The sequence below is a fragment of the Ambystoma mexicanum genome, chromosome 10 (genome assembly GCF_040938575.1).
Source record: "Ambystoma mexicanum isolate Mex_15411 chromosome 10, UKY_AmexF1_1, whole genome shotgun sequence".
NCBI lineage: Eukaryota > Metazoa > Chordata > Amphibia > Caudata > Ambystomatidae > Ambystoma > Ambystoma mexicanum.
The window spans coordinates 722,747,493-722,764,431 of NC_090932.1; the positions used below are offsets into that span (position 1 = coordinate 722,747,493).

The window sequence follows — 16,939 nt, forward strand, 5'->3', positions numbered from 1 at the left end:
GTCAGAAGGAAGACAAGATTGGGAAGACTGAGATGGCTTGGAAGAGTTCGCCAAAACCCAAGCGTGAAAAAAGTACCAGTCATCTCATCCTGGAAAAAGAAGATAACAGGAGGTTTGAATGGTTGCTTCCACGCTTAAGGGGACTAAAAGGCACACATTAAATATACTTTCACCATTGACCCATAAGGGCCAGAGGGCAGTGCCAGATTGATGGCAGGAGGAATTTCCAAGGATTTTGGCTGCATGTTAAGAATACTGATAGGGAGAAGTATCCATCTAAGTGTGCTGAACCCCAGGGTCACGAGGAACGATGATGGGTCCTGAGGTCCAGCAAGGGCCAGCCAAGAAAGCAAAAATCTGAACCTGAGGTCCGGGAAGGACCAGTCATGAAAACACATGCACAACACAAGGTCCAAGGACAATCAGACTGGAAACATGAGATGAAGCTATGGTCCCGTGTAGCCGATTGAGAAAGTAGAATGGTACCCAAGATCCAACAGGGAGTATCGAAACTGAAAGAGAACCCAAGAGAACTGGAGACAACCCAGGTCAGCACAAAGTCGATCCAGGAGATCAGTCTGAAACTCGACGGCATGGAGACAGAGAAAGACGATGCTGAAAAAGCTCAAGACAAGGAGAAACTACCCTTCATAGCTGGACAGACATGAGAAGCATCCGAAGGCACAAAGGACCAGGCAGTCCTGATCAAAGGTGAGGTCTTGTGAAAGCCACAGGAAACAGAGAGTCAAGAAAAGATCAACTATACTGTGAGTATCTGCTCCAGGAGCCTACCCTGAATGATTGTGTTTGTGTTTGAAAAAAGGATTGAACTTCGGAAGCGTAGGCGTAGACATTTGGTTTGATCCATCAATTGGAACTTTCTTTGATCTCGCTTATGGTAGATAGGAAGTTAAAAACTGTACAAGATTATGTTTGAACTTTAAGTTGCCCATCCTTTTGCAAAGAATGTGTGTTGTAGCATAGGCCATCTCAGAAGAGAGACAAAGACTCATACAAATAGGGTGTTTTTTTCCAAAGTTGAAAAGACTAGAAATGCAGGATTCCATCAGGAGCCTCACTTTCTGTTTTCACCACCCTCCGATTCTTTTATCAGACAATCCTTATTAGTTATAGCTCTGCTTTTAGAGCTGTATGAGTTAATCCAGCACCGGCCTGTGGAACCCTTTAATAAAACTTGAACTCTGACAATATTTTTGCCTTGTCTGGTGTATAATTGCTCGGTCTGACACAAGTTACATAGTGTTTTCCCACTAAAATGGTGAACTGGCCAGTGTATAGCTGACAACGCTTGTTCTTTATTTGGGCGTGATCATCTCTGGTGGTAATTGGCTGGCACGTCAGCCATTTACACATGGCATTCTGGTGTAGTGTGATTACTCAGTTAACAATATTTAACAATACTGGACAGCAAAAAAGCTAAATATATTGCTGAAGCACATTTAATCAAAACATCATCAGAGTCAAAGAAAATAGAATTGTCCACCTCCCCAGACACAATACAACTTCATGTTGAAACATAAGTAGCTTTTTACTCTACGTAAATCAAAATCAAAGCCTATTTCTCTTGCCACTGTTTGTTTATTCGTGGTTTCCTTGTTACAATATATTGCATGGGGAATACACTGTGCATACATTTGTTCAACGCAAATGGCTTTAGAGCGTTTCTAAGACTATGTTGCACTGCTGAGAACATGGTTAGCGATTGATTTTACTGCTAGCATAGTCTCTTCACAGGTTGGTTTTATGAGGTATTCTGGGAGGAGGAAACCATATTCGCCTGTATCACGAAGCTCAAAAGTGTATGAGTACTTGATGCCCTGTTCATAGGCCCAGTCATCAGATGAACCAGCTGTTGGATCTGAAATATATAAACATTGGAACACAATCTCACTACAATGGAAAAACATGCATTTGTTCTTTGGTTGTGTGATATAGTACCTAAGTAAGTGCAGCTTCCAAACAACACCCATGAGGATACATTGCAAGGTAAGCAAAATGTCGCTGCAAGACTTTACTGGGAGAATTTCAAAGTGCCCATATTACAACTTTTTCTTTGCAGCAAATTCGTTCCATTGACGGTAACATCTACATATGTTTTCATCTGTTTCAAACTAGACATGTTGAAACAAATATCACATGGCAGCCCTTAAAACTGTAACACCAGCTGGGATATGAATGTATTTTTAAGAGTTTCCCAAGATCACACATCGGTCCCACCCCACTCTGATTTAGAGGTAACCCAAGACTATTAGTGGAATTAGAAGTACAGTAAAGAACACAAACGTAAAAATCCAGCTACACAAATGAGGGATAAAGTGTGTCAATTTACCAGTGGTATACAAGAAGATGTATGTAAAGCGTTGCACAACATCACTAGGGATAACATTATTAAACGAATACAGTCATCATTGTGGTTATACCCAAAAATGTTGATTAACCAGGCTAGGGATGAGTATGGCGTAAGTACAGATATGAGGATTGGAAATGAAAGTGTGTGAGTGAATTTTTTTATTTTTCCTTTTTATTTTCATCTGTGGTTCCACACGACTTTCATAGCAGCCTGAAAGTTAGTTTTATTAAAAGAATTACTTCAAAATAACAAAGGGAAACTAGTGACAAAAAGTTCACAATGCAGTGTAAAAATCACAACGCTCTGATTATTTTGTTCACTTACAATGTCACAAAATTACCTTGTTCAGTCACATTTGGCACTAATATCACAGACAGAAGCTAGAAACATGTTTACAAGCTGTATCAGGCTTTCTACACAAACTGGGCTTCTCGTCTGGACTCTAAGCAATAAATGAAGTTCCGGGCATTAGATTAATTTGACACTTGTGTAGCAGAGGCATTTTTGTTTTCAGCAATGTGTCATCATTTATCCCGGCCAAGATTAATTTTCTTGAGTGTTGAGTATATTGGTACATGTTCACTACCCATCAAGCACCTCCCTGTCTCCAGAGGCTATATTGCCACTTTTTGGGCCTCATTACACGGTAGGCGGTAAACCATGGCGCTATTAGCGCCATGATTCATGCCGGTAATTTACCGGTACCGCCTTGGAGGAAAGGGGAATTACCGCCCTATTCCAAGGTTGGGAAGGCGGTAATTCCTCCTTCCTCCATTGCCCTTCCCCATTCCCATTTTTGCCCCATAGGGCATAATGGGAATGGGGAAGGCGGTAATTACGGTACCGTAAATTGCGGTACCGTAATTAGCTCCCTGGTCCCTTTGCGGGTTGGATTTTTAACGCCTGCAAAAAGCAGGCGTTAAATTCCCCAACCCGCAAAGCAACCTCGTAGTAAGGCAGTAAGGATTTACCGGTACCGGTAAAATACCGGTACCGGTAAACCCTTACCGCCTACCGTGTAATGAGGCCCTTTATGTTGCTGTGTGATGTTCATAGCCATAACGGTCCTAGTGCTGGGGACAGAGGGGTTGGGGGTGAGGCAATTCCTCAGAGTTTGAATATTTATGTTTGGCACTGAGCTAGTTCCTCTATTCCATATTATGGGGCGTCCCCTAGAGCTTGGGGTGTGCAGAGACACTTTTAGGGCACAGGTGATGTGCATCAGGGCTTTCTAGACGCTGTTTACGGCAGGGGGCTTCTACCAGCACATAGTGCGACACAGTGTGTCGTGGATAAGTGTTGCTGGATGCAGATCCATTTCAGAAAGTCTGGGTTTATTGAGCTCAGCATTTTCATGATCCATGGCAACCTCTTTCGTGGCTCAGCCAAAGTTGGTTCCTCCACATTTATGATAACCTGAGTTTCTCCTGAGATTCATGAGCTCTAGGATGTTTGATCTCATACTTTGGTAACTGGCTGTTCCTCATAACTTGATGTACCATGCATTGCTGTGCCTCGTGTCTATTTCTTATGGGATACCATTTCTGAACCTTGAGTGTGGGTGCCCCTTTCCTCTTTGCAAATGAAGTGATCCCGTACGGTATGGTTCATTGAGAATGTGGTGATTGGCTATTAATTACCAGGGTCCAAAGATGGTGTGGAACTAAATTTAATTTCACATTTTTTGGGAACACCTCATATAGTTTGAGGAGAACGAAATATAGTAGTTGTTGTGATGGAGAAATTCGACAGTGCTATATTAACTGAATCCTACTTCATGGCCCTGTCATCTGTTGCTTCAAACCCACCCATGCCTCCTCTGCGTTACTTGATGGCACCTTTGCAATTTGCCCGATCAGCCACTGCTTCTTCCAGCTTCTCTTTTGCTTCTTGAACTTTTTTTAAATTGGGACTTAAACTCCATATGGTTTCATGTGTTTCATAATGCGTATGTTGAATGCGTACAGGATGTCATGCAGCTTGCCAAGACTACATTGTCCAAGCATCAGGCTAAGTGTGTAATCTGAGGGCACTGATAATTGGGAACCACGAAACCGGAAGCTGCTCCTCAATCGGACTGCTCTTTCATCTGGAGAGCTTCCGGTGTTGTTGCATCTGTGATTTTTCCTTCTGCCTTTGAACCTGTATTCCTATTACATTTTCTGGGTGTCTTTGCCCATTTGCCTTGGCATCATCTGCTCCTGGTGGGAAAGCTTCCTACTATGCAGCGTGTTCTGACTCATTTTTGTAACTCTTTTGAGGGCTATAATATTTGAACTATTTTTGGAATTTGTATTCAATGTTTTCTTCGACTCGGACTGACGTTTGGACTGGTTAATGGACCTCACTTATTGGACCTTGCCAGGAGTCGAACTAAAAGTGCATTCTTTTCCTCATATTCAGTTGCCTTTTCCATCACTGGAGTCCTGGGCCCCCAAGGTACCCAGTTAATGGTGCCCACACCATCTCTGCCATCCAGCCGTTATGGGCGGAGGTCTGTCCAGGGATAGGTGCAGGGAGCAAGTCCTAAAAAAAGTGGGGGGAGTCACTAACATACCAAATGAATGTGGAGTCACCAGAATTTAACATATCAATGTGCCCTCTGAAAAGAGTGGGGGGACTCTGTAAAAAAGTGTACCCTCGACTTACCTAGCAATTAAGCAAGACAGCATTTACGCTCTGCTTTACTGCGCTGACACACTTGCCATACCTTTCAAGGTGGAGAAGGGGCACAGATAGTAAAGTTTCCTCCTTTCTCTTTACGGTTCATTTTGATTTACATCTGCGGGAAATTTCCATGCAGGTGTAAAACGAATTGCCTCCTACAGAATCTGCCTGCTTGGGATCTACCATGCAAAGATGGCGCTTCTAGCATCCCTATTAATGAATGCACCTTTTACTGAGTTTCCATCCAGATAAGCTCATTCTTCCCTCTTCTCTTTCATCTTAGAAAACGTGATGTCTTACTAATAGTAATGGGTGAGGTTTCCCATATCATCTTTCAATCTTTTTATTAAAAAATGTATATAGTGATGTTTGCACAATTGTCTATGGCAACAGCAATGTCCAACAAGTGGTCAAAAAATTAGGAAACTGTCCTTTCTTCAAAACATATTACACATTCACACAAAAGGAGTGTAACGTCTAACTCTATGCGTGCTGCTAAAAACAACAGTAACAATAAGCGAAACTTCAACACCATGGAAGATAAATTGAAGAAGGTTGAAAAGATAGTCTTAGATACCTTAGGGGTGAGTGGAAATGGTGTCAGGTCGGGTTTCATAGTTCTGTTGAACATGCATGACCTTGGACAGAGGCTCTGTACTTCTTTTTAGACAGTGCTTTGTGTTGCGCTATCAAATTGGCATGCCTGGCGATCAAAGTGGACATTTGTGGACGCCGGAGTCTGTGGACACGTGGAGCCTTTGGGGAGCGATGGTGGCGATCAAAGAGGATGGATGTATAGCATGATCCTGAAGACCCACACGGCTGTGTGTGGATAGAGAGACCATGCAGCTGAATGCGAGTGGGGTAATGCAGGAGAGATTTCTGGTGGTGCATTGGCTGGGGCATTGTGGTAGCCCGGAAGACAATACACACACCATTCATTTACATGGTTTATGTAAATGTCTTGTTCAAAGCTATATGCAATCGGGGCATGAGTAGCACTTGTGCATATTCGGTGTTCTAGGCAGTGACCATCGGTCCAACACTTACCTGATCCTTTGCCTGCGCTTCTAGATCCCCCAATCTCATGCCTCGCGCATCACAGAAATAGAAAGCTGGTTCCGCCTGGAACTTGTCTTCCATTTTTGGGACAGTTTCTCCTGTGACCCGCATGCACTGGTGCCTGATGTTAAGGCCCTCACTTCGCCCAGGCCTGTAACTTGGGCCCTGGTCGGTTACCGGCCAATATAGCCCACCCACCACCACAGTCAAAACTTAAATATAATATAATGCCATTTATTCAAAATGTAATGCCCCATACTCTTTCACTTACCTTAGCAGAGTTGTTACCTTTGTCACACACATCTACCAATGCAATCTATGAATTGTAAACTTAGGATAGCACAGGGGCAACGCGCTGGTCTTGGAAGCAAGACTACGCAGAACAGTAGAGGTTTGAATCCTGGATCCGGGCGTGTTATTAAAAAAAAAAAAAAAATGCCCTCACTCTCCTCAGTTTACCACCACCACGACAGCTGGATTTCACTGCAAAATTGCTTACTTTTAAGGGTTTTACTCATTGTATTAAATTCTAAGGCCTACCTCTACACTCCCTATTGATTGCATCCTTCTCTGCTCTGCCTCTTAGGCAATCCACTTTCAACAACTTCACTATCTACCACTACTTCTCCAACTCTGTGCCGGTGCCCACTACTACAATGCTCTCTCCCATGGTTTCAAAGCAATTTAATCAGTGGAACTAGGTAAGACCAGAAATAAGTTTGACCTGCTTGCAAGAGAAGGGGCAACCTTGACCCCCACAATACCCCATCCCAACCGGGCTGCCTGTCCTACCCCTATGTGAAACGAATGCATATATTTCAATTTCATTCATGTAAATATTGGCCCACTGCCAACATGTACATCCTACTTATGCTTGCCTCTCTGTTAACAAACATCCCTTTTGAATGCACTAATGCAGATCTCCTTACACAGCCCACATCAGCCTTGCCAATAATCAAAGCAACTATGTAAAGACCTCCTGCAATTGAACTGCCTCAGCTATCTGTATTGTTGACCTATGTGTGACACGTCTAGTAGAAGTGTCTAACAACCTATAGAATAAAACAAACACATACATTAGTTCCACACTTTGTAGTCATGTCATTTTTAATGTTCTTCCTCACATACATTCACAAGGATATTTGTTGAGACAGTAAAGATTCTATATATAGCTGAATTATAACATAAATATTGAAAGGTAATTCAACAATAAGGATGATATAGATATGCATTAATTGTAGTCAGAAAGGAGCCCTTTTGAAACAGTACAAACAAAATGGACCCCAAAGGCTACTCTGAAATCATGCAGGGCCTACTGAGTAGGTTTTTCTTAAGGTGTTCCTTAACATTTCTCAATGGGTTCCTCAGGAAGACTTTTACCCATATCACAGAGGACCCCTTTATGGCATCATTGTTTATGGTACCATCACAGTCTGCGCAGTTATCAAATAGCATTATGACAGGTTAAAACAGGAGCACCTCATATAATGATGTTGAAAATACTTACATATAGTACTGGCTGAGGGGCCATATGTATAGTTCGTACCATGTACACTCGATAAGGCTTCCACTGCAGCCTTTGCAACAGCATTCTAAAGAAGGACAGCAGCACAGGTGTTGTAAATGTACAGTCCATGGGAAATGCAAAAACAAACACTAGGTATGGGTATTTTTCATTGCTAGTGGGTGTAGAATAGAAACGTCCATATTACTATAAAAAATGAGTATTTAAACGGTTATTCATCGGCTTTTCTATTTTGAAAATTTTATTTTGTTTATTTTATTGCATTTATTATACGCCCAGACCCGGAGGTATCACGGCGTAGTTACAGACAGTTTAGGAAATAATTACAATCATTGTTCAAGAAAATATACAAGCATGAAGGTGGATACACACAGTATTAGTGAGCAATTTCAATCACAGTAGGATAAAAACATCAAAGTACAAGCAGTATGCATTAGGTGTTGGCCGTGGTACCGATTACAAGTGGTGAACCGGAAACAGGGGGCTGACTATGAGATGGAGTCGAGCTAAGTTAGACTGTGTTAAATAGCCATGTTTTTAGTGCTTTCTTGAATATGGGGAAAGATGATTCGATTTTCAGATTCTTGGGAAGGGTGTTACTAAGAGTGGGAGCCTGGACTGGGAAACTGGTTCCTCCAGCCCTGCTACTCTTGTAACGAGGGATGGCCAGAAGAGATTCAGCATTAGAGCTTAATGATCTGTTAGTTAATTTTTTTGTGATGGATTTGTTAAGATGTCTAGGTGCTGTATTATTGATACATTTATGTGTAATACAGAGGGCTTTAAAAGTGATTCTAGCTTTGATTGACAGCCAGTGCACCTCTCTTCTGATGTAGGAGATGTGGTCTGATTTTCTTTTTTTTTTTACTTTTATTTACAGAACATCATGTTACAAACATTAAAATACTCTCGTTGAAATAGTAAAATACCTAAAATAATAAATGCATTTTACAAAACAACTATGTACATTGTGAGATATAAATCATATCAAAGCCCCCCTCTGAATCTGTACCATCTCTCAATTACCCACCCCCTCAACCCCCCACTTGCACACATACTACACCAAGTCTAGTATAACTGAAGAATATTATAAACATTAGCTTTGTCCCTGATGATAGCTGATCTATATATGCTATTAGCTGATTGGAATGCAGTTTTAGTTTCTAGGTTGGGATTTTTTTTTATATGTGTGTTCCAATGCCCGTTTTGAGCGTTTTAGGACTACTAGGTCGTCGTTGAACCAATAACATTTATTTTCTGTGGTATTACGATTTTTGGTGTTTATAGGGGCCACCATTTCTATGGTAGTGGTGTGGCTGTTCTGGTACATATCTGCAAGTAGGATGGGGTTATTGGTATTAGATCCACTAGTTTGGAGATTGTTCTTGATGATAGGGGAGAGAAAGTCAGCAGTGAGTTTACGGGTGTTTCTTGTTACATAGTTCACCCGATTCTATGAGAAGACCGGAGGCGAGCATTATGCTTATCTTCTTTAATTACTGCTAACCACAGCTTTTTAAATCTTTCTTTGTTTTCATGTATAACACTTTTTTTTTATAACTCGTATAAACAGAGAAAAGAAAAAATGAAAACATCATCGTTTTAACATGTCAAAACTACATTTCCCATGAGGCCTCTCTGCCTGGTAGTCCCACAGCCTCTCTTTCACTGTCCAATCCGGCAATCCTTCCTGCTATAAGTCCCCGTTTCCCTGGGTCCCTTCCTCTTCTTTTTTGCTGCAGCCACAGATAAGTGACGTTTATTATGGATAGTGCTTGATTATACCATCTGTATCTGTTGAAACGTTCCAAGAATGGACTTACTTATTCTTAAATGTGCGCGCGTGTGACTAACAAGCGGCATAGCTTTCGCGCGAGCTTTATATGAGCTGACCTTGCGAGTAGCATAGTGTATTTCAGAGCGGCCGCCTGCCGAGCCCGCGAGTGATCTGACACTCGCTTTAGGGCTCAGGCAGCCAGCCGCACGTCGATGCGTTCAATGTTGATGGAGCTTGCATAATACGCGGAGTAAGCCCAACCGACCTTAGAGACAAGGTGGAGCGCGCGCATGCGCATCGACTTACAATCTCCTCAGTGAAACGTTTCTCACATGGAGAAAACATACGGCCAGTACTTCGCCCTTATTTCATTCCCAGGAGCGCGAATTTCGCTATTTTCTTAGCGTTTCACCCTAGCACAGCAGAGGTATCCCAGATTTAAAAGATTTACAAAAAAAAAAAAAAAGATAATAATAATAATAATAAATAATTTCAGTGGCCATTTTAGAGGAGCTACGTCTTTAACCCACAGTTTTCCTCTGTACGGCACATATAATTACCATGGCATACAGCATGGGAAATGAGGCTTGGAGTGAAGGGAGTGAAGGAGGACTGGACCAGGAAGTAGAATGCATGAAGGAGGATATAGACCTTTCCCAAAGCTTCAAGAGAGTGCTAGGCGACTCTTTAGTTCAAGCCGTAGCACTAGGAGTTAAGGCTCTACAAGACAGGCTATTAGTCCTGGAAGAGATGCTGGGCAGAAAAGCTGGCACGTTTGATGATCCCGGAGAAGGAACCTCCACTCAAAATCCTCTGCAAAAAGGTGAGAAGGGGAACAAAGTGGCCCGAAAGAGGAAACACTCTTCTACTCCCCCGGGCGAAAATACAGGGAAAGATAAATCCCTAGAGGTGGCTGATGCATTCAACAGGCTTAAAAGTGCCTTCCTTACGAAGACAGCCCTGCCCAACCTCGTACCCCCTACCCCAGGGGCGAAAAATATAGGGGATGCCTATTCATCATCCTCGGAGCACTCAGATCAAGAACAGCCAGAGGAGGATGTTCAAAGCATAAGCAAAGTAAGTGTGGTCTCGCAAAAGAGTGAAGGCGAGCCTAAAGTCAGCAGTGTGGAGGCCCTTCTGGATGAAGCGGACATATCAGACATGTTCGACCCGGACACCATAAGGCACCCCAGATCGACAGACTGGACGCCTTCTCCAAGAGTAGCCCTTTACATGACCCAAAAAATGAGGAAGCCTATGGAAAAAGACATTAGGTTCAGACTCAAAGCTGAGAGTCCGAGGCCAGAGCTGACTGGGAAAGTTGCAGATACACCCGAACTCGATGCAAAGATGCTAACCTTCATTACGAAGGCAGGGAAAGACACCAGGAAAGGTATGGGTAGGGCATGGAGAACATGCCAGGACAAGCTGCTAGACACAGCCGGCCCTATGGCAAAGATAATGGACCTGGCCAAGAGGGCCAGAGATACAGGGGAGCCAGTCGACCCATCCATCCTAGCAAACTGGGCACAGAGAGCAGTCTGCATGCTAGGCAATGCAAACTGCGCTATATCTTCGGAACGACGCAGATCAGCCCCATTGAAAATTGATAACAAACTTGGGGACTTAGCGTCCTATGAAGCTGGGGAAAGCGCCCAAGGTCTCCTGTTCGGTGATACATTCGTTAAGGAGATGAACAGGTTCGTCAGTACATATATGGCGCTGGAAAAGGCGCAGGCCTCCATCAGGAAGGTGTTTCCGGGGAGAGTTTTTTCAGGGGCCGGTCGATATAGAGGCCGCTCGAACGGTCGCTTCAATAACAGAAGAGCGCAAGGCCCCAGAGCCCAATATTGGGAGACCCGACAATAAGACACCTTCTTCCCGAACAGAGGACGAGGCTCGCGGTGACGTCAGGGACATGGATATTACCGACACCAGAGCAACAATACAGGTGAGAGAACGCGCAGCGACCTATCCTCCTGTGGGGGACAGGACAACGCTCTATTTGCACAACTGGCGCGAGTTATTGTCAGATGCCTGGGTCCTTCAGACTGTACAAGGCTTTATGCTAGAGTTCATAGATCACCCAGTGCAGAATCGGCCTCCTCACAGAATTCAAATGACGTAAACAGAAGAATCTTTATTAGAAGCAGAGATCCATGCTTTAGCACAGAAAAACGCGATAGAGAGAGCGACCGAGAGCGCCCATTCCTTCCTGAGCAATATTTTCCTAGTACATTGCTAGGACAAAGTTCGTCCAGTGATCAATCTGAAGGAGCTCAACAGCTGGTTAGTATACAAACACTTCAAGATGGAAGGGATCCATCTACTAGGAGACTTGCTCAGGAAGGGAGATTGGCTAGCGCGCCTGGACCTGAAAGACGCATATCTCACCGTGCCCATAGCAGCGCCTTTCCGACACTTCCTAAGATTCAGATGGAGAAGCGAGCTCTGGCAATTCAAATGCCTGCCGTTCGGTCTAGCATCCGCACCATGGGCGTTCACCAAGCTCATGAGGCACATTGCGACAGCACTTCGAGAACAAGGATGTCGGATGATTGTCTACTTAGACGACATCCTTTTCATGGCCGAAGACAAAGACCGCTTACAAAAGCAGGTCCACTGGGCAATAGAGCTGATCTCCAATCTGGGATTCCTGGTGAACAGAGACAAATCAGAGCTAGCGCCAACCACGCGACTAGAATTCTTAGGCTTCACCATAGATACAAAGAAAGCTACATTGGAGTTGCCAACTCAGAAAATGAAGGCTATCAAGAAAGATCTGAGGACAGCGCTCAAGAAGCCGCTTATCTCTCTTCGTTACCTAGCCAGGATAGTAGGGCTTTTGGCAGCATCCATACAAGCAGTATTTCCCGGCCCATTACATTATCGAGCTCTTCAGAGGCTGAAGATCAAATACCTAAGGAAAGGTTGGAGATACCATCGACTAGTGCCCTTAGACGAAGAAAGCAAGTCCAAGCTCATCTGGTGGCTCCACAATATGGAAGCCTGGAACGGCCATGCCATTTTCGGCGACGTACCAGAGTTGGTTATAGAGTCAGACGCCAGCAGGTCCGGCTGGGGGGCGCGATGTGGCGAGATAGAGACAGGAGGAAGATGGTCAAAAGAAGAATTAGAACTTCATATCAATTGTCTAGAGTTGCTAGTGGGATCTTTCGCAGTGAAAGCATTTAACAGGGACAAAGCGCACTGCAGCATACTTCTCAGGATGGACAATATATCTGCAGTAAGATATATCAACAAACTGGGAGGGACCAGGTCCAAGATGTTAGCGGAATTAGCGAAAGATTTCTGGCACGATGCCTACAGAGACAGATCACAGTGAAGGCAGAGTATCTCCTAGGGGCCCTGAATTCAGTGGCGGGCTGGAACTCCCGACACCTAGTGGATTACAGCGACTGGAGACTACACAGGGACATATTCGAGAGATTGGAAGCTAAATGGGGTCCCCTGCACATAGACCTGTTCGCCTCGAGACTGATCACTCAACGGGCGAACTACTTCAGCTGGAGGCTAGACGCGGAAGCCCAAGGCACCGAAGCATTCATGCATCATTGGAGTTTGCAGAAACACTACGCTTTTCCCCCCTTCGCGATGCTGGCGAGGGTACTAGCAAAAGTGCGCAGAGACAAGGCTCAAATAGTGATAGTGACGCCAGAGTGGAAGTCGCAAGCCTGGTTTCCAGTTCTGATGGAACTTTCTACGGATTTTCCACAGAAGATTGCATACAGACCGGACTTGCTGACCGATCAAGCAGGAGTTCATCATCCTCTGATAGAGGGTCAATACTTGTCACTGATAGCGTGCAGAATTTCAGGCATAGATGGCGATTGCCAGGCCTTTCAGAAGACGCTACAAGACTTATCAATCTATCATGGGCCCCATCTACGATCAGGAGCTATAATTCCGCAAGGCAAGCCTGGGACATATGGTGCAGGAGGAGGAGTATATCTCCCATTTCAGCACCTGTAGTGCAAGTAGTGAATTTCCTAGCCAGCCTCCCTTCGGCAGGTAGAGCTTTCAGGACCGTAGGGGTATATAGGTAGCAATCTCCGCGGGGCACGAGTTAGTGGACGGGGAACCAATAGGGGAACACCCTGTGGTGTCCCGATTGCTGAAAGGTGTGAAGATGAGCAAACCTCCCGGACCCAAGTACTCATCACTGTGGGATGTCCAAAAAATCATACATCTGTTCGAGCAATGGCCTAGTAACAACTTTCTGTCAGGAAAGGAACTTTCAGGCAGTGTCTTGTAGAAGGGTTTCAGACGTTAAAGCACTCGAGATAGACAGGAAGGTGTATTACACAGAAGGGATAGCCTTTACCATAGCGCAGCGTACAAAGACCAATTCTAAAGTGATCTCATACCCATTTTGGCCGAATAACGAGAAATTGTGTGTGGCAAATTGCATAAAGTGTTATGAAGCAGCGACAGCAGCGGTTAGGCCACAAGGAGTGAAACAATTGCTTATAGCGCATATAAAACCATACAAAGCAGTCACATCAGCTACTATAGCTAGATGGGTGAAGGAAATAATGGAATTGGCAGGTATAGACACGTCTAAATTTGGGGCTCATTCTACCAGGGGAGCAATGGCTTCACAGGCTTTTGCAGTAGGAGTTCCGCTGCAAGAGATCATGAAAGCAGCAGACTGGTCGAGCGACTCATTCTTTAAGACTTTTTATTTCAAACCAGTATCCAATATAGCAGCTGCTGTGGTAGAAAGCTTTGAACAAGCATAATACTTGCCTCCGGTCTTGTCATAGAATAAAGATTGCCCATGCGGCTAGCGCAGGAAGTCTTGATTCTATTAAAGACACGGAGGCGAGCATTATCCCACCCTATGGAATACAGCGATGGGTGTTATGTTATGATCTGTAATGGTTTCAAAGTGGTTTACGTAAAGACTTGGTTATGATATGTGACGAACTGTATTCCCCTTCCCTAACATGCGCATTTCTCTTTTTGCGTAGGAGAGGACCAAAAGAATAACAGAGATTAGTGTATGGAAGGCAGCAGACCTGCGAATTTAGAGCACGGCAAAGCTATCGAGGATAGAAAAGACAATTTCTGTTTGGAGTTACGATAATTCAGTTAGATTTTAGACTTTGTTCAGTTAATCGGTGCGCTGCAAAAGAAGAGGAAGGGACCAAGGGAAACAGGGACTTATAGCAGGAAGGATTGCGGATTGGACAGTGAAAGAGAGGCTGTGGGACTACCAGGCAGAGAGGCCTCATGGGAAATGTAGTTTTGAAATGTTAAAACGATGATGTTTTCATTTTTTCTTTTCTCTGTTTATACGAGTTATAAAAAAAAGTGTTATACATGAAAACAAAGAAAGATTTAAAAAACTGTTAGCAGTAATTAAAGAAGATAAGCATAATGCTCGCCTCCGTGTCTTTAATAGAATCAAGACTTCCTGCGCTAGCCGCATGGGCAATCTTTATTGTTCGTAGTGTCTTTAGTTCTGCCCGGGCAGTTTATGGTGAAAACAATACTATGATGGTCTGACCAGTTTAGTGGGAGAATGGAATCAAAGGTTATCAGAGTATTAGCCCTGAGTACCCAGTCCAGGGTTCTTCCTTGACTGGGAGTGGGGACATTGATATATTGGGTGAACTTCATGTCAGTGATTGCTTCAAGGATTGAAGATGCTTTGTTATCTGATTGATCATTAAATCCTAAGTTTAAGTCACCAAGAATGATACATTTGGTATTAGGTTTAAGAAGTGGCATGAGGAGTAGTGGGATTTCAGTATCAGGGTTGGAGTTTTTGTTAGGAGATCTATAGATTAGCATAGTATTTATGGTAGTATTGGGGGTGATTGTTATTTTAGTTAGGAGGATTTCATATCCCTCTATTTGTTCCACTGGGCAGGTTCTAATGAGGAGATTGTCTTTTCCTCTAATGGCCACTCTGTCTCCTTGTGAGTTAATTCTATGAGTCCTATGAATAATGAAGCCGGGTGACAGTGCTACAGAGAGGAGAGGGCCCACAGCTTGGTGTAGCCAGGTTTCTGTTATTCGTAGGAGGTCTAATTTGTAGTCAATGATGTGGTCATGAATCTCTATTGCATGTGCTCCTAGCGAGCGTGCATTAATGAGTGCACATGTGATTGTATTGGTAAATTCTGGTGGAGATGGTTTCCTAGTACTATGTGGCTGTACGATTTGAAGGAGGTTTTGAGTGGGAGGTGAGCGATTTTGGCCTAGGGGCATTTTAGGAGGAAGTGGCTGGTTGGCATTGATAGTTAACAAGCCAGTGATGACTGGTTTGGTTCGAGTTCTTAATCTCTGTTGTCTGATTCTACATAGGAGAGGGTTGGAAGAGAAAGGTACTGCAGTTGAGAGGTCTTTGATTTGAGTGATGCCTAGAAGGGTCATGGGCTCTAAAGAGGTAAGGCCAAGTGGATGTGTTATCCATGGCTTTGTCTGTGCTCTTAGTCTGTGTAAGCGTGGTGCACCCACAATGGGTTTGGTAGCCTTTGGATGAATGATCAGGAAATCGTGGGGTATAAGTGAGGTGTAACTGGGCGTTGGCTCAAGAGAGCTATTGATCTTGCCGGTGGTTGAGGCGCTACAGTGCTGGGGATTGCGAAGGAATGCAGGTATAGTGGGCAGAAACAGCGTTGGCCAAAGAATGGGATGATGCCTAGGACAGCCCAATTTTGTAAGACCATTGCCAAATGGTACAAATGCATTTCCTGTGTAAGGTGTGCAGTTATTGATTGTACAGTAGGGAAACATGATCAGCAGCAATGCAGTTAACATAGTGAGCAATAACCCAAAATTTGGCAAGTGGTATACACGTGACTATGAGTAGTTTGTCAGCAAAGGAAGGAAGACAGTAATAAACTAGACAATTACAGCAGATTAACAACCGCGAAAATATGCAGCGACCCGCCGGGTATCTTAAAACACTAGGGGGAGCTAGGCGATATGAGACTAGCAGACAAGCATGTGTTACAAAACAGTACGGCGCCCAGGCGGCAAGAGCTGGTATGTTAATATCAATTTGCAGTGGAGATTGTCCGGAAGAGACTGGTCGGTGCAGATAAAGTCAGTCAGCATTTGACTAGCACGCTTTTCCAGTATAGCACCATGCTAACAAGTCAGAGCATTTTCGCAAGGAGTTGAGTTTACGAGGTGGTCAATAGACAAGAAAATGTTGCAGTGTTTCATTTACTCACGGGTTGTAATGCGGCGATCGGCGTCCCTCATCCCGACCGTCTCTAGACAGGCTCCAGACAGGGTTGCCTTGGGGGTAGGGCCTTAGGCGAATGGGTGGTGAATATGGCTGCAGCGTTAGCCAATGGGAGTCAGGCTGGGCTTAAGATGCCGTTACCAAGGTATCAAACAAGAGTCGAGGTGCAAAAACGAAACTGGTGGCCATTTTAGAATGGCGGTGATCCTCGTGTTCTGTAATGGAGAATGAACAACGTGGATCGGCATCCTATGCTCTAAAGGCTGATGCAGTTAAATGATTCAGGTGCTCCGAGCCTATGAAGCACAGATG

The 16,939-nt window shown here is 44.1% G+C and overlaps 1 protein-coding gene across 1 annotated transcript in view; it reads right to left on the reverse strand.

Moving 5' to 3' along the window:
- Positions 1-1,585: 1,585 nt before the first annotated feature.
- LOC138491675 (mast cell carboxypeptidase A-like) overlaps positions 1,586-16,939 on the reverse strand; it is a 165,198-nt gene continuing 149,844 nt past the window's right edge. The window contains exons 10-11 of the mRNA XM_069618317.1: positions 7,608-7,692; positions 1,586-1,879 (exon numbers count right to left, since the gene is read on the reverse strand). Coding sequence (XP_069474418.1) covers positions 1,692-1,879; positions 7,608-7,692 — 273 coding nt within the window. The 3' untranslated portion in view covers positions 1,586-1,691. The remainder of the gene's footprint in view (positions 1,880-7,607; positions 7,693-16,939) is intronic.